Source organism: Haliotis rubra, unplaced genomic scaffold (assembly GCF_003918875.1).
Source record: "Haliotis rubra isolate DU_JTF1 unplaced genomic scaffold, ASM391887v1 Scf193, whole genome shotgun sequence".
Lineage (NCBI taxonomy): Eukaryota > Metazoa > Mollusca > Gastropoda > Lepetellida > Haliotidae > Haliotis > Haliotis rubra.
The window spans coordinates 1,124,181-1,141,530 of NW_025765925.1; the positions used below are offsets into that span (position 1 = coordinate 1,124,181).

General features: G+C 40.4%; 1 protein-coding gene across 1 annotated transcript; it reads left to right on the forward strand.

The window, feature by feature from the left end:
- The first annotated feature begins 927 nt into the window (after positions 1-927).
- LOC124274677 (1-deoxyxylulose-5-phosphate synthase YajO-like) lies at positions 928-10,562 on the forward strand. Its single transcript, XM_046710040.1, has 8 exons — positions 928-1,144; positions 3,582-3,724; positions 3,951-4,104; positions 5,313-5,486; positions 5,907-6,004; positions 8,398-8,570; positions 9,291-9,430; positions 10,289-10,562. The coding sequence occupies exons 1-8, from the start codon at positions 1,037-1,039 to the stop codon at positions 10,412-10,414; spliced, it is 1,116 nt and encodes a 371-aa protein (XP_046565996.1). The 5' UTR covers positions 928-1,036; the 3' UTR covers positions 10,415-10,562.
- The last annotated feature ends 6,788 nt before the right edge of the window (positions 10,563-17,350 follow it).

Sequence of the window (17,350 nt, forward strand, 5' to 3'; positions counted from 1 at the left end):
GTGTCTCCGTGACCAGAGCTGTGTCGAGAGATTGGATACAGGGCAGAGGAAACAGGGAAAATTCCTATATTTGAAAACATCTCTACATTTTGGTCATTTAATAAATGGTATAATTATAGGAAAACTGATTTGTATGGATAGTCAACTTCTTTATTGCAATGAGTGCGACGTTTCGGTGTAGGTACTAACACCGTTATCAAGCAAGTGATACAACAACTGAAGCAAGGTAACGGTGTTAGTACCTACACCGAAACGTCGCACTCATTGCAATAAAGAAGTTGACTATCCATACAAATCAGTTGTCCTTCATCTTCACAACTTCTAAAATGCCTCTCAAAGAAGGTATAATTATAGTTAAGTAATAATCCATGTTTGTTTGCAATTTAATCGATATCACCATGCACTCTAAGTTGCAGTTTTTGCATACGCAGATATACTGTGAAATATTTTTGATATGAATGTGCATTTATTAATTTTCTACTCTCTAAAGCTATATAAACAGGTTTTCTCATTTTCCTTTCAACAATTGATTTTGGTCTTGATTGGTGCTCGTGTAGTAAACACCACACTCATTCTAACACTACGAGTAAATATATACTTGTAACTGTCACATAGACTTTATGACACAAGTAATATATGTCACATATATGTTGAGAAAACATCATAGGAATTCGTACTGTTGCAAACTAAGAATGAACGTTCAAAAGGCACGATACAGAATTTGACTGAAATTCTTAAGTGATGATTTATCAGGTTAACTGTGCAAATTGACGTTTTTAGAACAATAATGTGAAACTGTAGTCTTGACACAAGAGTAAAATGAACAGTCTTCTATATCCAGCAGTGTGGTGGAAATTTCCGCCTGCTATGTACATCCGATTTTGAATGAACGGGTTCCTGCTCTGACCTGATAAAGTATCTGGGAACATTCCCGAGAGCTGACACCAAAACAAGACATAGCAAGTTGTCCACACAGGGGAAGGCTGCGCCTGTTCTTCACGGAAATACTGAGACTTGTCTTCCAGCACAGTTCACGATGGCGGTGGTTCCAGACAAATCCAAAGTGGTTTACAACTTTCTCGGCAAAACTGGACTAAAAGTGTCAAATATTTGCCTTGGGACGATGACATTTGGGGAAAACCAAGTATGTATACCAACAGTTTTATGCCACATGTTAAAATTGAATAGTGAGTGAGTGAGTGAGTGAGTGAAGATTTTAAGTCACATCGGCATTATTTCACCCATATCGTTACTAAAACAACTTTAATCATAATCAACTTTAACAAAAGTAATTTCGTAAAATCTGTCAACATAGAGTAACACAACTAGGTTATCACAGATAGAAAGTTATAACGAGCATGTAAACATTAAAACATTTATTACAATACAGGACAATGCAATATAAAAACCGGGCTATAGGTCACCAACAACTGAAGGTACATCACCATACTAAGGACCATGGGTAAAATTGAATAGTTTCATCTGTATTTACAGAATATGTTAATACATGAATGTAATACCATGCATTTCAGTTTGGTACATTATGATACACTGAAATGGAAATTAAGTAAAAAAATGTGTAATTATATGTATCTTATGGTTTTTATGTTTAAAAAGGACCGGTTGTAGGAGTTATGATTGCATCACACCTGATTACAGAAAGCTAGATAGTGACGTTCGGTGGTGTCACAGGTCAAGGCCATCGAGGCCCAGGCACACGGCATACACGACATCTTCACAACAGCGGCATACATGCACCACGTGCATACAAGGGCGTGGTACAGGTGCACTAAAAGGTCTACCCAATGCAGATAAGAAGCGATGTAACACGATACAGTAAAATGTTTGACACTGTTGGTCTGTAGCTAATTGTTTAGAATGTGAGTGTTTTTGTTGGAGGTTTGGGCAATGCTCGGACGGCAGCAAGAGAGTTGGTAGTGATTATGGAACAGAATATTATTCAGTCGCAGTGCCAAATTACTCATTTTTCTCTTTAAAGTAATGTGTTCTATATTTAACCACACTGTCAGAACAACCAGATTATAGAGCAAACATTTACTTATTTCTTGTTTTAACAAAACCCCAATCAAACAGCAGGGCTTACCCCCAAAGAGAATAGTCGGCCCCTAAACGGAGCCATGTGTCTGATCATAACTTATTTGGTCTTGGTTAGTCAAGACAAGCGACAGTCTTAATGGTCACGAATATATAAACTGACCTATATTATTTATCGTGTCTGAGATAACAGGAGCATGGGAGATTTCGCGATTCTTTGATGTTAAACATATAAGTATTTAAGGCTAAAGATTCGTGTTCGAGACCCATAATACCATGTGCAGAATTGTGTCCCTTGGGTACACCAGAATCCTCTGATCGTGGTTCGAACCCAGGTTCGGCTCGATTATGTTTCTGGGTTTGCCTGCACCCGTACCCGTTATACACTAACTTCCCACAAGTCCACCTGCCATGAGCTAACTGAACTAATGTTCAGTGAGTGAGTGAGTTCATATCTAACGTCACATCGGCAATATCTCAGCCAATTCGTGACGAAAACAATTTATACGCTGAAGATGAAAACATTTTAAAGATGAGAACATTCTGTCGTAAGACCTGTCAACGAAGGACAGAAAAAACAACTAGACTATCATAGATGTATATATTTAAAACTAGTAATTAAATCTAAAACAGTTTAACTACAGAGGACGATACAATATAAAAACAGGCTATAGATCGCCAACAACTGAAGGTAGATCACCATACTAAGGACCATGGGGACTTACAGTACCTTTGCTACCTGCATGGACTAAATAATGTTTAAATCGGCGTTAAAAGCAATATGCTGACTCATTCAGATTCGTTTACGAAGGGAGATAATCCAATATTCAACGTTGATAAATTATATATGTGTAGCGTCTGTTACCCTTAGTTCATGAATGCAAATACCTAAATCATTTTTTATCATATAAATCATAAGTTTTATAAATTTGGTTGAGAATGCTGAGAAACGTTAAAAAAAGGCTCTTCGTGAGACTGGAGGCCACGTGATGAACTTTGATATCTGGTCGTGGTCTCTCGGTGAGGGAACGGAGATGCTTGGTAACAGGCTTTACACATTTTGGTATATATAGGTTTCTTTATATAGGTGTATACGTGCGAATGTTAAATGGTGATCTTATAACTTGATCCTATATTTCACTGACGGGCGGATAGAGAGTCGTTTACGTTAACGGGTCATGTTTGAAGCTCCGTTTGTGATTTTGGATTAACGTGTAAACGTAATTGAGATTGACATCCAATGATCGAGGGAAAAATACCAGCGCCTTGAGCATGCACCAGTTGCGTGGATATGTGCGCTATATAAATATACTATAACAATAATAATAAATATATATGATGGGTATTAGATTCCTAGAAACGGCGAAGCAGATGTGGTCCATTATCAACAAGTGGAAGCTAGAAACAGGAGTCATTTTGAGCGTTCCTGCTGCTTAGAGCAGTCAGGCCCAGCTATAACTGTAGCTCTGTTCAAAGCGGGGCGAAGTCAAATAATTGCCCACTGTGCGACAACTCTTCTGCTACAGTTCGGCATGTGGGGCCAGGCAAGCGAGGAGTTGGCTCACCAGATTCTTGACAGATACGTGGAGTGGGGCGGCAACTTCATCGACACCGCAGACGCCTATTCCAGCGGCAAATCGGAGTCGATATTGGGCAGCTGGTTGAAGAAGTTAGTAGTCTAAACTGGCAGAGTTTCTGTGATAGACCTTGAGCAGGAACTTCCTTTTTCAATTCATTATGATACGGGTACGCCCTACTTGTTATAACTGTGACCACTGCACTGCCTCTGGTAGGTCGCACGACAGGTCACAACAGGACTACCAGAAATTCCGACCAATTTAGGCGTACTGTTTCTCAGAATGTTTCATCACTCGCTCACTCACTCACTGTTCCAGACAAGAAAGGGAAAAGTTTGTGATTGCGACTAAAGTGAGGTTCCCCATGTCTGCTGACAACCCGAACAGTGTTGGGCTGAGCCGACGCCACCTCGTGAAGAGCATTCAGAACAGCCTGGAGAGGCTGCAGACCGACTATGTGGATCTGTACCAGGTGAGACAGGGTCACATATATGCCATCCCCAGCTTATAATAAGAGCAGCTGGATTTCAGTCAATGACATTCAATCAAGACAACCTTCCCGTTAAAATACCGTAAAATTATTGTCCTCCTGAGAGGTGAGGTGAGGTGAAATTGGGTTAACGTCGTGTTTGAGAATATTTCTCTTATATGACGACGTGCATGTGTATGTGCGGCTGCTTGTACTAGCCCAGACTTAAGCTGGTTTTATAGTGCTAGCCCCCTGAGATACCACGCCGCAGTGAAGCATGAATACCCCACTCAGACACATTATACTGACTCCGAGCCGACCAGTCCTTGTTGTACCCACTAATGCCGAGCGCCTGGCAGGGACAAACAATTACCATATTTTAACGTCTTTTGGTATGACAGAGGGTATGTAAGTCCCGAAACATTTTAAAGTCAATCTGAACTTACCAGATTCTTTAAACGTAGTATTTTTGTGTTTTTTTAATTTATGGCTAAATTCGACTACAATCGCCAGCGGCTGAAGGGATGATATAAATCTAGCTAGGGTCCATGCAGGTAGCAAAAGTACTGTAAGTCCCCATGGTTCTTAGTATGGTGATCTACCTTCAGTTGTTGGCGATCAATAGCCCATTTTGACATTGTATTGTCCAAAAATAGTTTTTACTTATAAAAATATATGCTAGCTAGTTTTACCTCATTTGTGATAATCTAGTAATTTTACTGTCCTTCGTTGACAGGGTTTTATATATTATATGTATGTATTATGAATTTAAAACTAGTTTTAGTCACGATATGGCTGAAATATTGCCGATGTGACTTCAAATCGTAACTCACTCACTCACTCAAGACAACCTTCCCGCCTCCACGATCTCAAGTTCGCTTTGCAGAGTTACGCTACTTGTTGACGCAAGGATACTGTGATCGTTGGTTCCAATCATGGTTCATTCCAATTTTATGTCTAGGTTTTTCAGTACCTAAGCATACTCTGGAGACCTGTACTTATATGTATATGTATTCCTAAATATGTATGATATGTTTCTATTTGCTGATGTTAAGATATTCGTAACGGTTTATGGCATTGCATAGTAAGCATTACATGACATAAACGTAAATTTCGGTGATCCGGGTCCTATGGTGATATTAAGCGCGACATTAAACATGTGAGTGTACCTTTTGGATCATATTTATGTAACTGAAGTTGTGACGTTGTAGATGCACCTGTGGGACAATGCTACCCCTGTGGAGGAGACCGTGCGGACACTAGATGACCTTGTCCGGTGCGGCAAGGTCAGGTACATTGGGGCCAGCAACATGCTTGGTTGGCAGATGCAGCGTCTGGTCGACCTTACCCAAATGATGGGGACGAATCCCTTCATCAGTTTACAGGTAGGGGGCGTACGCAAACGATTAAATGTTTGTCTTCTATGCATAACATAGGGGACACTGATGACTCATTTGTTTGTGGCTACTTACGGTTGTGTGCTGAGTTACTTCGCAGGCGTTACAGTATCCGCTGACCATGTTTGCGTCCATTTAATTCAATGAAAATCCCAAATTGACGTTAACTTCTTTGTTGACAAACTCGAAAAACTCCCGACAGCTGAGAAACATAACTGCTTAGTCCAAGGGGTGCGTTTGGGTACTGGCCGGTCGCTGTTTGCAGTCTTAACAGGTTTGATCAAGGCGCTGTGCTTAGCTTTAACATATGTTCTGCATGGTAACCCTCATGGCACAGAGACAATGTCAAAGTTTCAAAACCTACACATCGATAACTAGATTGCAGCAATTTCCCTCTTTGTTCCACAGCAACAATACAGTCTCGTAAGCCGGGACTCGGAGCTCGAGGCTTTCCAAGTATGTAAGGCCAACGGTATGGGTGTCTTAGCATGGAGTCCATTGAAGGCGTAAGTACCTCGATGGAGTATTAGCTAGGAGATGTGACAACTTGATCGCTTTGCTGAAAACGTCGCCAAAGAGCCAAATACTATATCTTTGGAACCGACGAGCAACGTCACATGGCAAAGTACAAAACTGAAATGTACGAACAGCACTCAATCTGTCATTTTCGACGAGGCGTAGCATGTCGAACTTGTTCCAGAATGATGAACAGAGGTGTTCTTTCTGACTTCTGCTCCTCTTAAGGCTGAATTGAATGGAAATAATAAGCGTCGACCTTTTAAGTGAACATAGTTTGCCATGAACGATGAACAGAGGTGTTCTAGCTGTGTTCAGAAAGCAAATGAACGATTGTCATTCAAGTCAGCAATTTATGCCTGATTGCATGCATGATGCACGTGCATCTCGATTTCTAAATCGATACATCTCTGACTATCAGCAGACAAATATTCAACTAGGTCATTAATAAAAAAAGGGGAACAAAAATGGAGATAGACATCCTTGGTTTGACCTTGGCGTACTCCATACTCAAAATAAGAGGTATAACCTGTTTTGAGTGAGACACATAACTTTACATTTTGGAACATATTTTTAAGTGACGAAAACGTAGTTGCTTTCACATTTCCAAGTCACAGCTTTTAAAATAACCTATTTCTGTCAATAGAATCGAACGCAGCCTTTAAATCGACAAAAGCACAGTATAGCCGTCCCTTATATAATGATACGTATTTAGTAAGGACTGTATGAAGAATAAAAATATAATCAGCTGTTTGTAAACCCTATCTAAAACATCAGCTGTTTGTAAACCATATCTAAAACCTGCTTGCTCTGGGGTGAATAACTTTTCTTGCTCAGCCCATGCATACAATCTGCTATTAAAGACTTTAGCAAATATCTTTCCTGAAACTTCCAAAAGTGTAATCAGTCCATAGTTAGAAGGTAGTATCAACAGACTTGTACAACATGTAACACTTCATATACACGCTTAGTTTGACCATTTTACATATCTGTGAACAGCATGATATTTGACAATGTGATAAAGGAACACTGTACTTGTGTAATATGATGCTACCTATACTGTAGTACTGAGGTAAAGTCTGTAAACATAATTCTGGGAATAAAAACATGGAAACAAATGTAAAATTTGGAAGCAACTGACTAGGGCATTTTTTAAGAACTTTATGCTTATAGCACTAAAACCCGGCGCTTTACCAGACTGCATACCCTCTACAGCGTCGTCATCTTCCTGCATTGATATTTACCTAACAAGGTATTCCTGATCTACAGTCGGGGTAATGAGATTAACATCGATAGAATCTACAAACGTTTGAACTAGTTCATAAAACTCAACATTCGAGGTGCAAACACCTCTAAACACCGTTTCAAAGTAGTCAACCCACTCAGAAGCTCTAATCTTGTTAAATATAAAATAACGTTTCTGGTTTACGATTGTCCAGAATGATTTATACACAAGGCTTTAAGTTTTTCAACATACTCTTGAAACTGACAAAACATTTTTGATGAACAAAGCTGCTTATAGGACTTCCACGCATCGATACACCGTTGTCTAGCACTGAAACTGTTATTGCATGAAATAACGAGCTTCAATGCATTCTCTGTCAAACAAGTTACCTCTCCTGGCATCACTACATTGAGTTTGTATAGTCTTTGGTGTTTACATTTCACATCTTTTGAGGTGCAATCGAACGTGCTCTTTTTATCAGGATTTCAAAAAGCGTCATGCCACTCTTGCTCAGCAGTTGTTTTATCAAGCTTACAACATTCAAGGCCTAAGTAAAGCTTTCCAGAAGTTTTATGGTAGACATGTGGAGAAAATTTCCAAATTTGATGCATCAGTGACAAAAATTATGTCCGATGCAATTCCCCATTTTGACTTATACCACGCGTTCCTGAATTTTTTCAAGTGAACAAATGACTAAACCTAACATATGTTTATGACGGGTGCCGCCGGTGGGGCAGTATCATCACTATTTCATAGTGATTCATAAACACATGCTCCGTCATCGTATCGTATGGTGACAATCACTGGATTGTCTGGTTCAGACCCGTTTTTTTACAAACAACATCATACAGCTGTAAAACTGCTGAAACAAATATCTGCTCATGATATAGACAGAATTGCACATTGTATGAATGTGGAAAGGGTTTTGTCGCTTTTATTTACACCAGGTCTGAATTTGTTCCAGTGCAAGTGGTGGATCTAATTAACTGGATAAACATTTTGACTGCTTGACAGCCTTTCACACATCTTTCGTCTTTATGTTAGAAAGGCGATGTATACAGGTGCCAGTGTCACTCACTCTATTGCTTCTTACAGTTGTAATACATGTACATAGTATCATGAACAGGGATAATCGTATTAATCTTAAAATCTTATCAGGGGTCTGCTGACGGGCAAGTACAAACGTAATTTCCGTCCCAAAGAGGGTAGGATTGGCTGGGCAGCGGCGAATGGAATGGAGGCCCCGGCCTGGCCTGCCTGGGACTCCCTTATCCAAATCGACCAAATATGGAATACCCTGGACACGCTGGAGGAAGTTTCAAAGAAATATGGTCATTGCATACTATCTTAGCATTGATCTTTATCATCATACTGCTTTTTTCATACTTTTCCCATATTTTAAACTTCGAATTGAAAACTATTTTCTTTTTCATTTGCAAACTATCAGAATGATTTGTTTAAACTTCATAGACAGAAGGGAAAATCATCTAAAATAATTGTGGCAAAGTCGTCACCAAAAGGATAACTAAATCTTGACACTTCCACGGTTTGGAATCACAACATTTACTGTGAAGAAAATGATAAAATATGTCAAAATTGTTCGTTTTGAAGTTGTTTTAGATGTTTGTTATGTTTGCACATGCGCGGGTCTTTTGTCCTTCATGTGAGTTGTAAGTTGTGAATATGTTGACCGTTGCAGCTCTCTGGTCCCCTGTGTAGTGATATTGTTTCTCGCTAGGGACCCGTGAAGAACTGGTCGTATCCCAATTGCGTAGATCGATGCTCATGATGTTGATCACTCTATTGTCTGGTCTTTTGTCTTGATTATTTACAGACAACCGCCATATAGCTTGAATATTGCAGAGTGCGGCATTAAACAACAACAAACACTAAGGCACAGTTGAAACTCTAATCCTAATCACTCAAAGGCATTTCAATACATATGTTGTTCTGTATTCTTACCTGCCTGTTTTGTACTATACCATCAACACCTGAATAATGTTCACCATATCAGTGATGCTAAAGGTAATTTGATACCTGAAACATTCCAGGAAAGTCTATGGCCCAAGTGTCCCTTCGTTGGGTTCTTCAGAAGGACATCGTTTCGTCTGTCCTTATCGGGACGACCAAGATGCGCCAGCTGGAAGAGAACATGGGCGCCGCTAACGGATGGAAATTGTCACCCGAGGACGTACGTACTTCACGATGTCTATATCTAGAGACTCGGATGGGGTAGCCTTCGATCACGCCGAAGACCCGGGTTTGGTTGCCCACATGGGTACAAAGTCAGAAGCCCAATTCTGATGTCTCCCACCACGATATTGCTGGAATATTGCTAAAAGCGGCGTAAAACAAAACTCACTCATCCGAGAGACTCATTAGAAAGTATAATACTCCTGAAAACCTATAATTCATTTCCACACTATTTGTCTCAGTCTCAATCGTCAGTTTCTTGGAAGTCTCGATTCTTCAATTTCGTGTTTCACTTAATTTTGAAATGTTTGTTGTCCATTAAAGGTAGCTACAGGTTTACTTTATCAGTTCCGACCTTGTGCGACAAAAAAAAGGTTCTTTACAAAGTGTGCTCAAATAATGTTTTTATCACAAATCTCACGAATTTCAATATGATATAGTCGATATGTGTATTGAGGACTCTCAACCTTTTATCATAAACCGATGACTATCTTTCAAATCTTGGGAGGATATTGGTTTAACCTTGTGCATTAACTGTAATCAATTGGACTTTAGTTTGGAACAACAGTAATCCTCTTTGAGTTGTCTGAACAAATATCGTCTTGATTATCGGATGTGAATGAAGTTAGTGGGTGTGGGTTAATGACGCTTGGGACAAAACATACAGCAGGCAACACCAAAAATGCTACCGATATGGAAAATCGAACCCGGAGATATAACGCGATGAGCAAGCGCTTCAGTTAGTGTGCTAACTATATCTGGGGTACAAGACTACCCGGATTTAACTGTGAAAGTTGGCATGCACAAAGTCATGTTCTCTCCTCTGTGATACCGTAAATTTTCCCGCTCTTTTCAGATGACGGCCCTCGATGCAGTATCGGCACCCAGACTTTCTTATCCTTACGAATTCAACATTCGCGTGAACAAGGGCCGGAGAAACCCTTTCAATCCTTCATACGCCGTACAGAACAGCTCCTTCTAGTCATGATTTTACCTGAGACATGCAATGACCAATATGCGGATGCTAAACACCCATGAATGTGTTTTGATACTGAACACATTAAGAACTTGTGCTAAACGATATGTGTTTGTCTCTTCAAAGAATATTTATGTAATACATGTTTTACTCGGCTTGCTCGTCTGTTACGAATTACCGTATACCTCTTTGCCCAACCCGCTTAAAGGAATGAGTTGAAATTGAAGACAGCAACATGAAAACGGTTGATTTCCTTGGAAACAAGATCAGACAGCTAATTCAACAAAGATACTGTCCAAATATGATCCATAATTGGAAGTACGATATGCCCGCCTTAAGGGAAGTTGTAACAAGATTGTTGAAGGCATGCAATACAGAAATGTCTAATTGTAATAGTGAAGAGGTTTGGCTGTTTGAACAGCACTGTTTGGATCAGACAGTACATTTTTCTAAAATTACAAAATTTATTAATTTTCAATGAATCATTTCGTTGGATCATGGAATGGTACTGACATACTAAGGCTTGTGATCACACCATGACTCTCAGAAACCCACAGTTTTATCTTAGCATTTGATCATAGGTCTAGCGTACATGTACCTCTAGTCAAGGTAATTTCGTGGTAAGCTACAGGAGCAAAGACAGTAGGCTATCAGACCAAGGTTCAAATCAATGATTCGAAAACTGAAGCACAAGTCCTAGTAACAAGGACCCTGGAGACGTTTTGGCTCTATGGTTGACTGTCAGCCTTAATTAGGACAAGATAAGTTTTTCAAGCCTTTAGATGTTTCATATTTGATTAAATATTTGAATGACATGAAATATTTTATCTTGAAAGTTGTAACAGTTTGCTATTACTGAAACTCGTTTCTGCATGAAATACAGCAATTGGCAACAGCAGCAGTGGAAAGGAGGAATTTCTGGTTATGCTTCCAGAAAATTTACTAGATGCCAACAAGCCGATGCAACAAAAATGTACCGCTGCGTCTGTGTAGGTCACCATGCAGTCTGTCTCTGAGCATCAATTTCAGAAAGAAACAGCTTACGGCGGTTACATTTGCCTAGAAGAAGGCATCCAGTTGTAAGGGAGTGGGATAACGGATAAAGTAGTACGCATCATCTCCGGTAAAGATGTGAATGTTATTGCTGTCGATATTAGAATCCACTCCATGGATGTATATCTCACACTACCCGTTGATCAGTTCGGGTTCTGTTACTTCGTGGTGACATATCAGAATAGAGGATATAAGACACAGTTCTCGGTGATGTCTTTTTTCTGCCAATACTTCAGTAAGCATAGAGTTCTCACCTGGTCTGGCTAGATTACAGTATAATCGTATCACCATTCTGAATCCTGATATAATACATGTAACCCTACAAAAGACGCAAGATTTTCCAGCTAAAAGAAATGTAATATGTTCTTAGAAACAGAAATATTCCAGTAGTTTTACATGTGCTGGCTATAGTGTATGCATTCTGTATAGTTTTAGTGTGTATAATGTCATTGTCGGGAAGGTGAGTGATCCTGTGCATAGAGCTCAGGTCACAAATCAGTTGAAGTGCACCAACGTTGGGCGCGGAGAGTCCTGGGATGCGTGACCAAGTTTGGCAGCTTGTCTCCTGAGAGTTTCTAGGACTTCAGTCCTGCCCCCACAACGAAGCACATGTGATACATGTAATCATAATATAGCGCTTTGAGCAAGATGGTCTTCCTGGAATGGCGCTATAAAAGTGGACTATTACTATTGTGTTTATTAAGCCTATTACGGCTGGATGTGCAGACTTTAGGTGCCTACCCATTTTCTGCACATGCTTGTACATTCGACAAATCCCGTATCTTTGTTCTTCGCTACTGATGACAAAATGAGCGCCATGCCTTCAGGCAGCTTCGTTGGACAATGACTTTGCTATTCATTCCACTCTCTGTTAAAACCCGACTTGCAGGCACGTACATATTTTTCTACATAGGTATTTAAAATTTTCTCTTGTTTTCATTATTTATAACCGATTGTCAGTGATCCTTAAATTTCACTGTTTACACAGTTATTACAGCATTAAATTTCTGTAGTAAGAAATTCTTCCATGCATGTCTTTTTTTGTGGGACCTTGTCATGATACAGTAGAAATATGACTGCTTATCACTCCACTCTTGTTGAAAACCCCTACCTGAAGGTATTATTTTATGATTTAAAGTTGTGCACAATAAATGTTTTTTACAAAGATGTTTATTTCAATAAAAACATCAATACAGCCACACACTATCCCCATCATAACAAGAAAGCCATGATTTCTACCACCGTTCTCTTGAGGTAATTTACATGTATGTCCATTCTTCTTAAAGAGGGTAATTGATCTGTCATTTGACGGTGCCACCGGTGGAGCAGCATGGGTTGACTTTTTCACAACAGACACAATTGGATAGTAATTCATAAACGCATGATACGGAGTATCTGCACACACAAATCATTAGGAATGGTACTTGATCAAAGAGTAATATGACTTGACAATCCTGATTTTAACAAGGGTTTTTACTCGAGAGTGTGAACGTCATAGATCACAACCTCCCCTTGTTAGGCATTGAAAAAATTGATTATTTACAAAATTACTAATGTTTCCCCGACTTAGGAAATATTCAAACCCTAGTAAAACTTGAAGATTCGGAAATTTCACCACCTTTTACAATTGAAGGGAACGCCTTGAAAATACTCGACATACTTCACACAGGCTTTAAAAGCCTGGCATTTGAACGTATTACCTTAAAAAGACCTAATAAAATTTAATCCCTGAAAAGGCCCTAATTGCAAGTGACATGCCCTGATAAGGCCCTAAATTTCGCAAAACTTGTCAAGTTATGATTTTACAGGAACCAAGTACATATAACATAACTTGTAATGACAACGTACATGTATGTCAGTCAGTCTCGCGATGTGCAGCGATGAAGCCAAGAGTTAATTCCCTTATATGTTTATTCAACTACTCTTTTTCATTGTATTCTGAGACACGTTGATGTGAGAACAAGACATGGAATGAAGTCAATTGTTATTATTTATGAAAAGCACATGGAATAAGCATTCAGTCTCTTGACGAAAGAAATGGAATGTTGTCGACAGGATAAGCACAGCGTCTTCCAAAGCCCTGTTATCACATTTGGCATCTCGTGTGGCCTCCACCAGGCACAGGCATGGGTACATTGGGACATAGAATCACAAAGACGAGTGATAAAGGCCACAAGAATGTTCTTCCATTCTTGTTGCAAGGCCAAGGTCAAATCTGCAACGTTGGCTGACGTCTGTAAACTCGCCTCCCAGGTTGGTTCCACAAGTGTTCAATGGGGTTTAAGTCTGGTGAATAAGCGGGCCAGTCCATCACAGTGATTCCAGTTTGCTGAAGGAAAGCTTGTGTCACTCTTGCGGCATGGGGTATGCGTTGTCATGCTGAAATATCAACTGACGTTGACGTCGTTGGTGACGGCGCAGCAAAAGAACGACTTCAGGCCTTAGAATTTCATCAACATAGCGCTGTGCTGTGAGATTGCTCTGAATAACGTGAAGATCGCTCCTGAAACGTGCGCTTAAATACCTATGTAGAAACAAATGTACGTGCCTGCAAGTCGGGTTTTAACAGAGAGTGGAATGAATAGCAAAGTCATTGTCCAACGAAGCTGCCTGAAGGCATGGCGCTCATTTTGTCATCAGTAGCGAAGAACAAAGATACGGGATTTGTCGAATGTACAAGCATGTGCAGAAAATGGGTAGGCACCTAAAGTCTGCACATCCAGCCGTAATAGGCTTAATAAACACAATAGTAATAGTCCACTTTTATAGCGCCATTCCAGGAAGACCATCTTGCTCAAAGCGCTATATTATGATTACATGTATCACATGTGCTTCGTTGTGGGGGCAGGACTGAAGTCCTAGAAACTCTCAGGAGACAAGCTGCCAAACTTGGTCACGCATCCCAGGACTCTCCGCGCCCAACGTTGGTGCACTTCAACTGATTTGTGACCTGAGCTCTATGCACAGGATCACTCACCTTCCCGACAATGACATTATACACACTAAAACTATACAGAATGCATACACTATAGCCAGCACATGTAAAACTACTGGAATATTTCTGTTTCTAAGAACATATTACATTTCTTTTAGCTGGAAAATCTTGCGTCTTCATTCACCAAACATATAACATCTTTGAGGAAAGGGGGCAAGATCCGTTCGTACGGTATCTTAACTCATGTTTCTATGTAATTATGTGAAACTGCAATATAACTTTAAAAATAAGGATTTTCAGTAACCCATTTTTGTCGTAAGAGGCGACTAACAAATGGCGACTGGGTTTACAAATGTCATCGTATCCCAATGCTCTTGATCCCTGGATTGTCTGGTCCAGATTTGATTATTTACAGTCCGCCGCCATATAGCTGGAATATTGCTGGGTGCGGCGTAAAACTAAACTAACTAACTCACTCACTCGCTCACTCACTTAAAATTAAGGTGTGTTTGTGACTTTGTTGTGGAGACAAAGCAAATAGTTATATTTCAAGCGGAAAAGATAGGTATCGATCTTAATCCTATCGCACAAAGAAATCTCAGGGCTTCAACTGTAAGTCGATGTTAAACCGTACATGTAGAATATTAAGTTTACTTTGTGCACTTCATATATCGATCTGCGTGTGGTTTGAGAACTTGAAAGTTGATGATTATGAACATGTCAAAACTGCTTTTCAATGAATGCAAATGAAGTTTTTCAAAGCTTGTTTCTTATCGAGTAAGGCACTCCTCAAGAGCAACCTCCTCGTGGTGAGTGCTGGGAAACACAAATAGCACTTCTCCCGTGTCTATCCGGTTTAGAATGTGTCCACATCACCAAATCGCTGGTCGTAAAAGGCGACCGAATTGGCCAACCTGTTTGCCGTGGGGTGCACACTTGTGGAGGAAGGGATTCTGGTGGTTGAGGGCAATAGGAACCTAGGCCCTTATTCTCGAAACGTTCTTAGCCCTAAGAATTCTTATTTTTGATCGTAGCCAATGTGTTAAGAATTGGCTTAAGAAGTTCGTAGGGCTACGAACGTTTCGAGATTAAGGGCCCTAGAACCGTGTTCCTTTTGCCCAACACACCACTTTGACCCTAACTTCACCTAGACTGGTGGTAGAATCAATCGGCTAGTCATGTCAAGCCCTGTGTAGGACATTCCATGTTTGGAGTATTACATCGTATTTTTTAGTGTTTGGACATTTTCGAAATATACTCTTCAAAAAACGAAACTTGACATGCTGTTTGGAGTTACTTGCTGAGTGCATATAACGGATTCAAACATGACATCATTGCTCAGTGACAGTCAAATCATCACTTTACAAATTTCCAAAACATGATTATCCAGAAAGTGTTTGGTAAAACCACAGAGGGATATTAAAGCCACTTGGTCAGAGTAAAATGTCAGTATTTGGTGTGACCACCATGAACATCGATAACAGCTTGGCAGCGGCGACCCATAGAAGAAAGGAGATGCCGAATGCTGTCTTGAGGAATGTTTTGATACACTTGCTGAAGTGTTTGTGTGCAGTTCTTGTGTCTGAGGTGGCGGATTACGCTGGCGCAAGCGTCGATCAAGGGTATCCCATAGATGTTCAATGGGGGACAAATCCGGTAATCGAGAAGGCCAACTGAACATTGTTTTACTGGAGGAAGACCTGTCAAACACATGCAACGTGCGGTCGAGCACGTTGATGTAGGGAACGACGTGACGTAGAACTGGTCTTTTGGGAAAAAGTCTGGCTTTCCATAGCCAATTGCTACCCGTGAAGGTACGGGTTAGAATGAACCTTCAGTAACCCATGCTTATCGTAAGAGGCGACTATCGTGATCGGGTACTCAGACTCGCTGGCTTGGTTGACACATGTCATCGGTTCCCAATTGCGCAGATCGATGCTCATGCTGTTGGTCACTGGATTGTCTGGTCCAGACTCGATTATTTACAGGCCGCCGCCATATAGCAGGAAAATATTGTTGAGTGCGGCGTAACTCACTCACTCACTCATACCCAATTGCGCACTGTCTGGTCGGAGATTCGGAGCAGTCCAGGGATTTGGATTGTTGAGGGTGGTGCGGCCGTGGTGTTTGAACGAAAATGTCTCAACCGGATGTAGCGATCCTGGGCGTCGGTGAGAACTTCAGGTCGACCTGACCTGGGTCTGTCATTAAAACTCCCAGTATTTGTGTATCGGGTCCATAGGTTTGAGATGGTCTGTCTGGATACGCTGAAGTGCCTTGCCACATCATGCTGCGATGTCAGTCCTTGTAAACGGCCGATGGCTTTGTGTCGTTGAGCTTCTCTCAGTCTTTTCATACTCTTGTCGTCTATAGTGGCTTAAAGCAATGCACGTGGAACCTATTGATGTGGATTTTTAAAGCATACAGTCATAGGCCTCAGCTCAGGGTGATACACAATTTCATGATGCTCGTGCATTTCATGTAGGGTGCGTTTGAGCGATTCACTACAGACGTGAGTGTAACGTTACGTTTTTATTAAACGTTTCTTTTTTGTCGGCGTTTTGTCGTCGGCAACCATTCTCCCACATGCTGGGATTCCGCATGGATTGGTTTGTGTCAAATAATTTCCTAAAATTCAAATTTGTCCTATGTCAAGTTTCTTTTTTATATATCAGTGATGTTTGCATTGAGTCCTATGCCAGAAGGCGGTGGTTCGAACGGTCATTATATACAAGAAAGAGTGAGTGAGTGAGTTTAGTTTTACGCCGCACTAAGCAATATTCCAGGTATATGGCGGCATATATAACAAAGAACTACGTGTAGTTTATTTTGCTTTTATTCATCTCTATTCATCAATATTCTAATAAGAAGGCAACATCAATGATAACATAGTCATAGCAAAGTTTTAGGTTGTACATCTACAACTTGTATTTATGTATTATGTTGTACATCTA